General features: G+C 47.8%; 4 protein-coding genes across 4 annotated transcripts; 3 read left to right on the forward strand and 1 right to left on the reverse strand.

Annotated features, from left to right (window-relative positions):
• Positions 1-2923: 2923 nt before the first annotated feature.
• On the forward strand, positions 2924-4506 carry VTN77DRAFT_5758 (uncharacterized protein; the record flags this gene model as incomplete). Its single annotated transcript, XM_069421960.1, has 8 exons — positions 2924-2984; positions 3140-3205; positions 3312-3334; positions 3390-3435; positions 3522-3534; positions 3587-3626; positions 3701-3885; positions 3945-4506. 8 exons carry the CDS (start codon positions 2924-2926, stop codon positions 4504-4506), a joined length of 996 nt encoding a protein of 331 aa, XP_069276817.1.
• A 2819-nt stretch (positions 4507-7325) lies between these two features.
• On the reverse strand, positions 7326-8695 carry VTN77DRAFT_5759 (uncharacterized protein; the record flags this gene model as incomplete). The annotated part of the gene is made up of 5 exons (XM_069421961.1): positions 7326-7726; positions 7786-7853; positions 7918-8303; positions 8379-8483; positions 8552-8695. 5 exons carry the CDS (start codon positions 8693-8695, stop codon positions 7326-7328), a joined length of 1104 nt encoding a protein of 367 aa, XP_069276818.1.
• Positions 8696-9934: 1239 nt separating this feature from the next.
• VTN77DRAFT_5760 (uncharacterized protein) lies at positions 9935-10252 on the forward strand (the record flags this gene model as incomplete). The annotated part of the gene is made up of 2 exons (XM_069421963.1): positions 9935-9970; positions 10046-10252. The coding sequence occupies 2 exons, from the start codon at positions 9935-9937 to the stop codon at positions 10250-10252; spliced, it is 243 nt and encodes an 80-aa protein (XP_069276819.1).
• A 24-nt stretch (positions 10253-10276) lies between these two features.
• Positions 10277-11421, forward strand: VTN77DRAFT_5761 (uncharacterized protein; the record flags this gene model as incomplete). The annotated part of the gene is made up of 4 exons (XM_069421964.1): positions 10277-10434; positions 10503-10580; positions 10640-11208; positions 11267-11421. The coding sequence occupies 4 exons, from the start codon at positions 10277-10279 to the stop codon at positions 11419-11421; spliced, it is 960 nt and encodes a 319-aa protein (XP_069276820.1).
• Positions 11422-12953: the final 1532 nt, after the last annotated feature.

Below are 12953 nucleotides of genomic sequence, written 5' to 3' on the forward strand. Positions count from 1 at the left end.
GTTACGGACCAACAAAGATGGAGTGATTTCAGAGACGTCACAGGAAGACTGGTGGATAGAGAACAATGGAAGCCGAACATGCCATTGGTCAAGGCAGTCATTTCTTTCGTCAAGAAGACCGGCAGACTTAATCTAGGTGGAAGCGCAGAATAGGTGATGAGACGGTCCGATAATGGAAGGGAACAGCAGACTTAGGTAGCGATCAAGGTGGCTGCATAGGTCAGTCCGACCTGAAATAGCCTAGGAATTAATCAATCAATCAATCAATCAACGGACCAACAAAATAGGAGGCTGTCCAACACAGCAGCGCATGATGAAACATGACCCCGCAAGGCAGACAGGACTAAAGGAAACCAGGTCACGTGATTGGGACGCAGTTACTGATAAGATAAGGGACCAAGGACGCAGTAAGACGTCAAGGACGCAGAAAGATGAGACCAAGGACGAAAAGGACGCAGGAACTAACGGGGGAGAATTGTAAAAGGACGAACACTTTTATGTATCTAGTCTTTCCTTCGATCGCGCTCAATACAACTCGTTTACTGAGATACTTACTTGGAGGGTCAGTAAGACATCTTACTACTATTGGTATACCTCGGGATAGCTTTAGTAGGCGTTGCCTCTGACCTAGTCGCACTTGTTCTTGTTTATCTTTGGCAGTTAGCCAGTGACCCTGTTGTTATCGATATTGTTATCGTCGCCTGCTCGGCATCGACCTGTTCGGTCTACGGTCTGTTCGACCACAGTGAAGAACCTGTTCGGTTCACTTGATCCTTCCCTGACCACCAATCTGAGTATCTGCGACTACGGTTGGACCCAGCGCGTAACAACCAGATTGACTTAGCCTGTATACTAGAATCCTTCTCTGCAATTCATATAGTTGACTTGGCAGGAGCTGGTCTTTCCTAAGAGGCATGCTATCAGTAGCTAAGAATACTGATCATGGCTTAATTAGATGACATGCAGCAGATTTACTATTATTGTAGGGCTTTATTTACTGCAACTCATATAGCAGGCTTCTTCTAATTAGCTATCCAGCATGTTATAAAGATAGTTAAATGGCTGTTTGACTTTATATAAGCAATAAGAAAAGACCATAGTATTGCTCTGGACTTAGTAACTACCTGGCACACTATTAAGAAATTGGCACTAAAGCAGGGCTTTCCTATAAAGACCTTGCCCCTTCTATTGCTTCAGCATTGCTAATGGATTACTATTGATTGGGAATGCCCTATGAGTATCTGCCCCTACCTCTACCCTCTATAATAGCTTACTAACTTGGCTTATATAGCAATAGAGCCTAGAGTGGTCTTCCAAACCTTATATTGTCTAGCTATCCTCTAGGGGCTATGCATCTATATAGGGCAGATGCATTTGTCAGCACCAGAGGCATTAGCTACCCTAGTTAAAGAACAAGTATATGATCAATTTGCCCCTCTTCAAGCTGCTGGGAAGACATCTGTAGAGCACTAGCAAGAACTACTAATATTATAGAGTGGGCACTTCTGTATCTTGAAATCCAATTAAATATGCCTATATTGTCTTGTCCAGGCTGCACAGCACCCCACAGCATATAGCCACCCTCCCTATAGCATCTGTATGTAGTGCTTCAGGGTACTGGCTGTAGATATAGAGTATTATTTTATGATTTCCTAGTGCTGTCTCTGTCTATGTCAAGTGCCCTGTGTAATAGATATCCTGCCACTAATAATGAATCTGACAGCCCTTGCCATTGATGGTGGTAGGGTTCATGGTATGATCCCCCTTAAGTTTCTTATTCTAGTATAGGAGCAGCTAGGCTGCAAATATCGACTGCAGGATCTCATAGATCTTGCCATCAGAATGAGCTCTGGTCAGTATATTTCCTCAGCAGTAAAGGAGAAGGCTAATAATAGGCATAAGGAGGTCTGATTGTTCTTGGCCTCTTTATCCTATAGTAGGATGTATTAACGTGCTCTTAAGTCTTCGACCAGCTGGCATAGTGCATCTTCCATAAATGATGCAAGTCAGCTGTCTTGTGGCTTCTGGGTCTAATATTCGGATAGATCTGCAAATGGCTTGCTTGGTGGCTCCATAATGGCTATTATGATGGAACTGTCTTCAACACCATGCTGAAAGAGATTTTCAGGGAGGATTGCCATATGTTTAATGCCCTTGACCTGGGCCCATCTGTACTCAGTTGACCTACCATTGTTGGCCTTCACCACGAGAAAATGCTAGCCATTCATTATTTTTAAGGACGGCTTCTATCTGAACTGTGAGCGACTTATAATCAATAGAATTTATTTAAAAGAATTTCTATATAGAAAATTCAATTTGAGAAATTTTCTAACGATAAAACGCAGAGATATCTGACTGCCAATTTTGCCACCCTGAACTTTGTATGTCCCGTTAACCCCTGCTATAACGATACCCGATTAGGCGATATTCGCAACATCGCCATTCCCCAGCCAAATTATCGTCATAGTGATAAACCGTAAAGCCAATCAGAATCTTCACAGTGCCACGGCAGGCTATCTCGGATTCTCAGCGAAAAGCTCTACGAGGCGTATCTATAATCACCGAATCAGTCGATCCAACGTATCTTCCTTTTCCACCTCATTAAACTCAAGATCTTATACCATCGAGTACTCCGCACCTATTTCTTTATGAAACATTTTTCTCAATCTGTCCGAAATTAAATAAAAATTTTTGGTGGGCCCATTCGCATAGGGTCAGCTGTCAACTATTCCCAATTAGGAAGCTGTCATTTTCCACTTACTTGTGCAATGCAGAACTTCGGATCCTTCGACCTTTTCTTGCCCTTGACTAGTCAAAGGATTTAAGCATACGATACAGAGCACCTTTGCTAGGAACTGTACCGAGCAACCAGAATCCTACCAGAAATTAAAATCGGTTAGCGACTACATTTCGAGCGATCGACATGGCCGTGGCTAGAATTGATAGCGCCGGCCCCCACGCGGTAGTGCGCCTAGAGGCCCTAGGTACACTTCTTCATATATTGCGGTGATAGCCAGATTATTGTACGCAGATGCAACATTTCCTACCTTTAGCTCGGGTTACAGTCAATTAAGTCCATCCCTAGCAATTATGGTATGTCGGTTTTCCGTCATGGGAATGCATGCTGACTGGTCCTCAGGCGTGGGCATGGTCATCGCGGATGCGTCCCCTTCTGGTGGTGTCCACGCTGCTCTTTTGGGCTATTGTGCTCATGCTATGGCGTGGTGTCTCTTATAGGACCAGGATCAGGATCAGGTACAGTTCAAGCACAGCAGAATCGTCGTCAACTGTTGACGACAAGAGTCTGGCAGACATCTCGAACGCAACCCTGGGTGTGAGTCAATGCAGTATACAATTGTCATCCTGCTGTAACGGACTGACAGCCGCAGTTCCAGAAAGTGTTTGCGATTGGCTTCCCTCAACGCACCGACAAGCGTGATGCCATGATATTAGCCTCGTCATTGACTGATTTCGTAATCGACTGGATTGACGCGGTCGATGGAGAAGACATATTGGAATAGTTCCTATCCGGCAGTAAGTGAGCCTGAGGGATCTATCGCCAGTTCTCATTTCTAATTCGTCTCAGACCTGGGATCGAAATGTACATCTTCCAGGCGAGCTGGGATGTTGGCGTGCTCACATGAATGCGATGCAAAAGTAAGCAAGTCACCAAGTCTACTGACGGCAGCCTCAGATGTAGCTGATATCCGATGACAGAATCGTAGCGGATCGCATCTCCACCGCGCTAATCCTGGAAGATGATTCCGATTGGGACGTTACGCTGAAGTCCCAACTCGTTGAATTCGCGCGCGGAGCTCGACTGCTTCAGAACAGCGGCAGCCATGACCACCCATCCTCTCCGTACGGCGACAACTGGGATATGCTGTGGCTGGGCCACTGCGGTGCCACTCCTCGCGATCGCCGTCGTTTCTACGTGATCTTAGACGATCCCACGTTCGGCCGGCCGGGCGGAAATCGGAGTTCGGAGAACCAGACATGACGCCGTGGAAGGAGCGCGCAAACACGACTCGCCTGGTGTACGAAGCAAACGATGCCGTGTGTCTGAACGGCTACGCGGTGACCTACAACGGGGCGCGCAGAGCCCTAGCGGCGATGTCCATGGCCCCATTGAATCAACCGGTTGATCTGGGGTTCAGTGATCTATGCCGACGCAATGCTTTTCTCAACTTCACATGTATTGCGCCGCACCCGCGATTGATTTCCTTTTCGTTGCCGGCCGACCCAAACGTAAACAAGGCTTCCGATATCCACAAAGATGACAGTGAATGGCATGAGGTCTCGTCCAACGGGATCGTGTACAGTGCAATCATGAATGTGCAGCCCCGGCTGGCCGGGGCAAAAACTGCAAAGGCTCAGTACGAGGAATGTCCTAGGCAATTCATCAGCCTCAATATGACGGATGTAGGCCGGGGGAGGCTGGAAGTGATTGATCTGCCGGAAGAGAGCGGGGAAGAGAGCAGCAAAGAGAGCGAGCAATATGGTTAGTTGGGACGATTGACTTGGCCGTACCATATGATCTGTTTGTACAGCAGCTAAGTCAGTGCAAATCACGTCTACTATAAAAACATAGATAAATATTAGGTAAGGGGTATGGCAGGAATTATGGAAGAAAAATCATGGCAAGGGATACAGTTAGGAAGCCCACCGTGAGAGTGGATAAGATGACAAGGACTACCTATTAGAAGAATAATATAATAATAATAATAATAATTTTTCCATTTTAGAGAGCATTTTTCAGCCTAAGACTAAACTTAAGCAATAGGGCTTGGCAACAATTTTACAGGTCATCTCATCTATATTGATTGGATTTTGTTTGATCCAGAAATGAATGAGACAGCGAGAGATGCTGCTAGATTCACAGCAGTGACAAAAGTCAGCCAACTACACTGCTTCGACAGACGAACGATTCCCCTTACCCCAACTGGCTTAGGCACGCGTGCTCCCCTTATTTCCCGATATACAGATACGGCGCATCGGTAAACTGCGCACAATCGACAAGGATCCCGTTGCCCGTTTGCTTGATGCTGACGGTCTGGAAGTTCTCATTGCACGACGAGGTCGGGCAACCGCCCAGCTTCGTCGGCGCTCTCCCGTCGTTGCCGACCATGGCGCCGCTCAGGGCGACGCCGTAGTCCTTGGAGGAATAGCCCGTCGCGAAACACAGGTTCGAGGTAGATGAGTAGTCGAAGTCGGCCTGCGCTTCGGACTCGATCTGCCGTGGACACTTGCCCTTGGGCTCGAAGAAGACGATGCTCGAGTACTGCGCGCTGGCGAAGGTGGCGCTCGCAGCGAGGAGGATGCAAGTAGTGGGCTTCATGGTGATGAGGTGGGTAGCTTGTATAGTATAGTATAGAATATGTTTTTTGGAGATTTCGAGGTGATCGATGAAGACCAGCAAGGGAAGGCCCTTTTATAGCTACGAGGTCGGGGCTCGATTGCAATTGCAACATAGCCCCGGAAAAAACGGACTCCTTTCCCCAGTATGTTGGGTTAGTTATGACTTCATGTTCTCCATCAAAAGGAAGAAAATGACCGTTTCTAAAATGTAGTTACAGACCCTGATCGACGCTAGGTCAGCAAAGGCCATGGCATAACTAAATAGCAACAATGAACCACCCAGAGACCCCTAGGGGGCAAAGAAGCACTTCGAACCCCTCTTGCCGATATCAGCAAACAATTCCAGGCCCTAGCAGGCAATATGGAATGAGCCTTTGAGCAGCAGGCCCAGAACCAACATCAGGCACACTAGGGGGACCTAGAGATGATATAGGCACAGCTTATGGAGGTTATAAATAACTGGAAAGGAGAACAACAGGTCCGGGAAGAGAGCTACCTACAGAGGATTTCTTCTCTAGAATTAGAAGTTAGCAAGCTTCGCACAGAGCTCATGGCAACCAACCAGCAAGCCCCTATATCAGACCTGCCAGCTCATCCAGACCAGGCGTACGGACCAGCAAGCAGAGCCGCAAGCAGAGCCAGAAGCAACAACCAGATCAAAGATCAAGCACCAAAAACCCCGATACAAGGACCCCTAGAAGCCCCAAAACAACCAGCAAAGAAAGGAACCTCATATGCTGATGTGGCAGCCCTAATGGCCACCAGGCCTGGGGGCCAGGAGTGGCAGGTGGTACTAGCCAAACAGAAGAAGAAGGCTGCAAAATCAAGTAATCCTAATGGCCCTAAGGAGCCCCAATGACCAGAAAGCCTAGCGCCAACCAAAGAAAAGAATAAGGAAGCCCACAGGCTTCTATTTCAGAGAGATGGGGGGCTGGCAGCCCCCAAGGCAGAACGTGAAGAGGTCATTCTGGCCATTAACAGGGCCCTAGCAAAGAAAGGCTTCCCAGGCTTCCTCTGGGCAGTTGATATGGGCTATACGGCAACAGGAGCTATATCAGTTCTGCTAGAAAAGGGGTCCCTAGGGTCAATGCTGGTCCCTAGTTATAGAGAGTATGCTATATCCCTAGATTATATATTTTTCTGGAGGCCCTTTGAGAGTATAAGACTAGAAAAATTAATAAGGGTTCCTTGTTAGATTTGTAACATCTATTAGTAGCTATGGAAAACTTAATAGAGAATAGGTTATTCTTGTTTTATCTGGCTATATATAACATAGTTTTATTTTAAAAAAGCCATGCCCAAATGCTCTGCGCAGATAGGCGGAATGGGGCGAGGAAAAGGTCAAGAATGGCCAAAGAAGTGATGAAACTGAATGTAGTTAGAAATGTGTCAGCCAGCAAAAATGCCTGTATTGACTGCAACTAGATGTCATGGCGCCTTTTTGTAGTCGAGCGGTGTTTTTGGTCAATAAAATGCAGGTAGAGCCGGGTCTTTCATAGCCCAAGGGGCTCGGTAAGGACCTGAAAAACTTGATTATATCAAAGCAAATCACATAATCCTTGTTGCATGACTGTGCTAAACCCAACTCTTTCATAACTGTCTCAGTCTATATGTCAGTCAGCAGTCCTGTCTTGGCAACTGCTTGGTACATACTCTATGTTATCTTACCAGGCTGCTCTTGTGATGTGACAAACATTAGTTTATATCACCAGCTAACCCAATTAGATCTCTGATAAACTCCAAGGACTAGATACAAATGAAAAGGGAAGATTCTCTTTACTATTTTTTTTTCCCATATGTGACATTGTCAGCCTCTGGCAGAATCTTATAGACAATGTCAGAGTCGTGCTGGGCTCACTGATTTCCGGTTGTGGAAATAACAGCCTTGGAACCTGGGAGATCAGCACAGGACTCAGATTTGTTCCCAGCGGGGTTGGGGAATTGGCAAAGTGCGACAGGGGAGATATTCAGACCAGCTCTTCCACCCTCCTTTCATGCGCCCCGAATTGGTTGTCGGGAAAACAATGTTGCTGAACGGTAACTTCACGACTGACTACAATACCAGTAGCATTCCCTTCCAACGGCCCTTGCCTCAGGATCCTTTCCTGACTCGCCGTGTCCTCATCGCTAAGCTCATCGGCGCTTTTGTTGGCCCTCCCGTGTACCGTCGTCACCGTTGGATCCTTGGACATTCCATGGAGTCGAAAGGAGCGACTATAGGGACCTGTCGCCTGATCGCTAGTGCCCTGAGGACTGGTCGTGCTGCCGAAGATTCGATTGAACAATGGTTTGAGTGTTGCCACAGAACCTGCAATGATTGCTAGGCCGACCTCTACGGCTGACCAGATAGCAATCTCCGCAATGCCATCTGACGAGAAAACCATCAGGTTAGCAGCCTTACTGGAAATGGCTATGGCGATAACTCACAAAGATAGTCATTTGTATTTCTGTAAGATGGGATGGTCTTTAAGCGAACCAGGGTTGCAGTACTCGCACTACATATAGAGTAGATGGAGTTAGTCCGGTCTCAGAAAAACCCCCCCAATGAAGTAGACTTACAACACGCCCATTCCTAAAATAAGACAGACTGAGATTTTGAGTTTCCGTCTCATCTGTACATTCCAGAGGATGAAGATGGGCATGAGAGCGCAAACCCAGTCAGTCACAATGTTGATTGCTGAGACGACATAGCTTAGGGCAATAATCTTCTCAAGAGAGCTGCACTTTGCGCCCGGGATCGTCTTATCCCAGAGGGCAGCCATTGGGTAGCATGTGGTAAACACAACAATACATGCGATCAAGGTGCTAATGACGGATGCAGTAATGAGGCTCCACAGGATTCTTTGATGCAATACCACAGGCGTGATCCGTATCAGGGAGAGGCAGATACTGGCTTTGACTGGAGCCGTACTGGTAACGTAGAAAAGCTGCCACATGGTGAAATACTACGACTCGTTAGTTTCGTTGGTGCAGTCTAAAACAGATGGATGGCCGGTCTATGATGGGTGTCCGTTACATACAAAGATTCCCTTTTCCATCTCGGCTGCAGTTGCGCCATAGTGATGGACGCCAACCCCGTTGACAGCTCCCAAGGTCGACATTATTACCGTAATGATAAATAATACCTGTTAAAAAAAATAAGAGACCTTCTAAGTAAGCGGCTTTGTATACTAGGCAGGCCAGATCCACTTACAAGCCCAAAGAGCATCAAATAGTCATCCACGGCAAACGTTTTTCTCGAGATCCGAACATAACTTCGCAGTATCAACGTGATACATGATAACCCGAGCAGAAGGTAGCTGACTACTACCAATGGTAGCGCAAGGTCTTTGAGCATCGCGATGAATCATTCGATATCCGGCGAGAAATAGAGAATGAGGTATATACAGAAAACAAAAAAGAGAAGAGAGAGAGAGAGAGAGAAGTTCATTTTTTACAACAAGCTACCAAATCATTAAGGGGTCAGTGCAGGCATGACCCTAACCATCTCAGGAACGGAGCACCATAGAGATCTTCTGACGTGCGCTAGGTAGGGAGGGCTGTATCGACCGGTTCGTAAATTCTAGAGTCACTGCCATGTTACAGTACGGAAGCTGATACCTTAGGGCTATAGTATTAATATTATTATTATTCTGCAGTTTAGTGCATGCAATCTGAGACTATGGCACAAGCGCCCCTCTACGCCCTAGAGGGCGGGCTGAGCCCAGCTAATTGTACATGTGTCTTCCTTAATAAGAGGCAACTTCTGCAGCCAATTCTGTACCTAGTCTCATGGCCTCCCGAAGAAGCTGGGCCCACAACAAATCATGGTATTCTAGCGGAAAACTGCCGAAACCCTAAGACTGTCTAGACATTTTAGTTGATATCTTTCTCCACAGTCAGTGGACCTTTACAAAATCATAGTAATCTGTACGGAGTATACATACGTAAGCCAATCCAAGTGTTGACTGTCATACACCCAACGTTGAAGCCCAATTTTGGGACCCAATACTCCGTATTGAGTTTGGGGTGCCATGTTTTCCGCACCCGGGGGGTTTTTTTTTTTTGAAAAGGATACGAAGGAAGCCATTTCAGCCAGAGGATACTCATCACCCACAAGAAAAGATACATGTACTGTATTTGCCTGACAATTGATCTGATGGATCTATTAGGCCCCCTTCCTCTGCCAAATCTCATCGAAGACAATGGTCCCGCTCTGGCGGTGAAGCCTTCAAACGATCACATACTGTAAGAGCAGCCAGCCGGTTATGCACTACACCGGCTGCACACGAGTATGAACGGTATGGCTCGTCAAGCCTGGTGGTTAACTACGGGACATGGGTTTCGGGCCGTGACAGTCCTCCATTAATCTGCTACTATCCTGAGATGTGCTGCATCTCCTGCCGGAATCGAGCTGCACTAGTACCGCCAAGCTGCCGAATTTCAGATCATTCGTAAGCTAACAATGAGGCAAGGTTCAACGGAACAACGGTTTTCTGCTAAAGCATCCCAACGAACATATCCGTTAGTGAGATAGTGCTGTTGTAAATTAGAGTGTCTCTCTTCCGGTTATTACCAATAAGGACTCACCCCCCGCATGCTCTGCATCGCATCAGTGCCTACATGGACGAAGGCAAGAACGGGACATCTGTATTGTTGTGGTTTTGGCAGCTAAGGAACAATGCCGCACACTAACTTTGATATGCAGTCTTTATCAGGAACGTGGCACGACTTGAAATCGGGAAGTGGATCAAGTACTGCCTGTCTCATCGCGCCAAATCCCGAGTTTGCTCGCGTAGAAGTTATATTAACTCTCCCAAATCCCTGCAATACTCTTCCTACGTGGCTGAGTTACTCCCGTACTCGGAAATCATCAACATCCTCCAACTTGGTAAACTCTCTTATCTTGGAATAGTCATCCGTTGCAGACTTTGCAGCTATGGGTCGCGCATCTGCTATACCTCTTTCCGGCCAGCTGAGCCCTGAGGACTGTGCCTCGCCGGTCTCAGGCGCCTCCCTGAAAGGCAAGAGTGTTCTGATCACGGGCGGTGCCTCCGGCCTTGGTGCGGGCATCGCTGTCCGATACGCTGAGAAAGGGTGAGAAGATAGCAATACTCTGGAGGAGCCGTATGTGCATTGGGCCCAGCTGATGTGATCGTACACAGCGCATATGTTACAATCGCAGACATCAATGAGAAGCTCGGGAAATCATACAGTGAGGAACTACAGGCGAAAGGTCTACAGTAAGACACACATATTCTTCACTCCCGTTATGCAGAATCTGCTCTGACGCGGTTTGAAGCGTCCAATTCATCGCAACCGACGTGACGTCCTGGACTTCCCAGGTTGCCGCGTTCAAAGCTGCAATCGCCTTCTCGCCATCACGTTCGGCGGTCGACATCGTCGTCGCTGCCGCCGGCGTCTTTGGCATTCCTTTCCTCGAGCCCGACGAGCCCACCGTGTCCCTGGAGGTCGACCCCCCGGAACCCAACATGGTGGCGCTCCAGGTCAATGCCATCGGCTCATACTACACCGCCAAGCTGGCGGAGCGGTACTTCGCCCTGCCCACCTCTACTCCATCTCCGGAACCCAAGTCCCTGATCCTAATCGCCTCGCTGGCTGCGTACTTCGACATCCCTCTCATGAGCAGCTACTCGGCCTCCAAGTTCGGCGTGCGGGGTCTCTTCCGCAGCATCCGCCCCATCTTTGCCGATCGCGGCTTCCGCGTGAATCTCATTGCCCCGTGGATTATGGACACGCCGCTTGTGGTGGATTGGATGAAGATGTTCAAGGCGGTAGGCGCTCCGACGGGAGATGTGGAAGACGTATATACTGCTGCAATGCGATTCGCGGATGACTCGACCATTAACGGTAAGTATATACCCTTGCGTTGCCGGTTCTGCTGATAGATGTGCTGACATTCACTCAGGCCGTGCCTTTGCGGTTGGCCCGAAGCGAATTCTGGACCTGGGGGATGACAGAGAAGGTGAAGATGCGGGAAAGGTGATGCATGGGTTCTACAAAACGGAAATTCCTGACTGGAACAAGTTGGAGGAAGGCATGCTGCGCCTGATGGGATTTTAGACCTGTCGAGAATGAATTATAGAACTGAGTCAACACGGATCGTCAGGCAATAACACCTGGTCCCTTAAGACTTCAATTCCGATAATAACATGTTGGAGCCAGAGGCTCCGGTTGCCTCGGCTCACGTGACCGCACACTGAGTCATTAGATCGGCCGTTAGGCCTAGTTACAGAAATCAAGCCGTTCTTCATCTCTCAGCGAGACCCTGAGAGTCATCATATAATGTACTCGGGAGTTGCTCTCGTTGTTGGTGAAGTCAAGAAGCCGTGGAAAGATGAGACACCGGTGCAGGGCCGCTTCCGACAGAATGTCTGCCACAGAGACAGATTCGGAGATGCCAAAGCAAGTACCGACTCCGACCTGGGTGGTATACCAGACGTCGCATGTACAGTACATTCTGGGAGTTCCGTAGCCCTATATTACTACGACGGAGGACCAAGCTCTATCATCTTTGTTGAGAGTCGCGAATTCGCTGCGTCAGCCACGACTAAAAGATATGTCGACGGCAGAGTACGCTGAAGGCAGCACATCTGTCTACGGGAATGACAACGGTCTCTAATTTCTGAGAGACTGGAAGAGCTTGAGGCCGGCCATGCTTTGCTTGAAAGCCAATTCCATGACACTCAGTCGAAGAGCGATCGCTTCCTGGCAATTCGCGAATAATTCCTGGATATGTATAATCGCAATATTCGCAAAGACAAGACCAAGCGAGGAAACATCGGAAGAAACTGGTCGATTGCCATACTCCTATCGATTGGATTCTATTTCCAGTCGCTATACAGCGCGGCTGGCATCCAATTGCACTAGGCATGCTCGGGAAATCCTCATTGCGATTGGCTTGGAATGATGTTCATGACCTTGGTCTCACAGGTGACCAAATGAAACAATTGCAACACTTGACAACTTCCGAGCAAAGGTCGTCGTCACTTGTGCTTGAGAGCATCCATGTATCTTGTGCGGACTTGCAATATCATGGCCACAGTCCGGATGGTGTCTCCATGGAAAGATGACTCCGTCAACATCCATGATCGGAATCTGTACATCGGCTTATGCCGCGATCTGGTCGCTGGATGGGCTAAGGATGCTTGACCAGGGAACTGCGGATGTGAGACCTCTGACATTGATCAGAGAAATGGAATATCAGAATGGCTCCTGAATCTGATAATGATCCTGGCAGTGGAGATCTTGACAAGGGAGATTGTAGTGCTGCAGACTCTGAATTACATATCTGATCTTGTTTAATGTATTACTAGCGATGTTGAACTGTAGGTCTGAAATCTTCCAGTGCATGACTCCTCAGAATTAAATTACTTATCTATAATCGATGTCCCTGAATTTCTAAGATATGTACATAGTCTAGTAGATAATGTTGGTCCTTGTAGAAGGTTTCCACAGCTTCCCGTGAAATCGCCTTTGGACATAGTCAGAGCAGTCACATCTCAAGAAGACCAGACCAGACCAGACCAGACCAGACGACATGGCAATCAACTTCATTCATTATCCATGTCTGACTTAACACTCTGGCTCTCCAC

The sequence above is a fragment of the Rasamsonia byssochlamydoides genome (assembly GCF_041956645.1).
Source record: "Rasamsonia byssochlamydoides strain NRRL 3658 unplaced genomic scaffold VTN77scaffold_41, whole genome shotgun sequence".
Lineage (NCBI taxonomy): Eukaryota > Fungi > Ascomycota > Eurotiomycetes > Eurotiales > Trichocomaceae > Rasamsonia > Rasamsonia byssochlamydoides.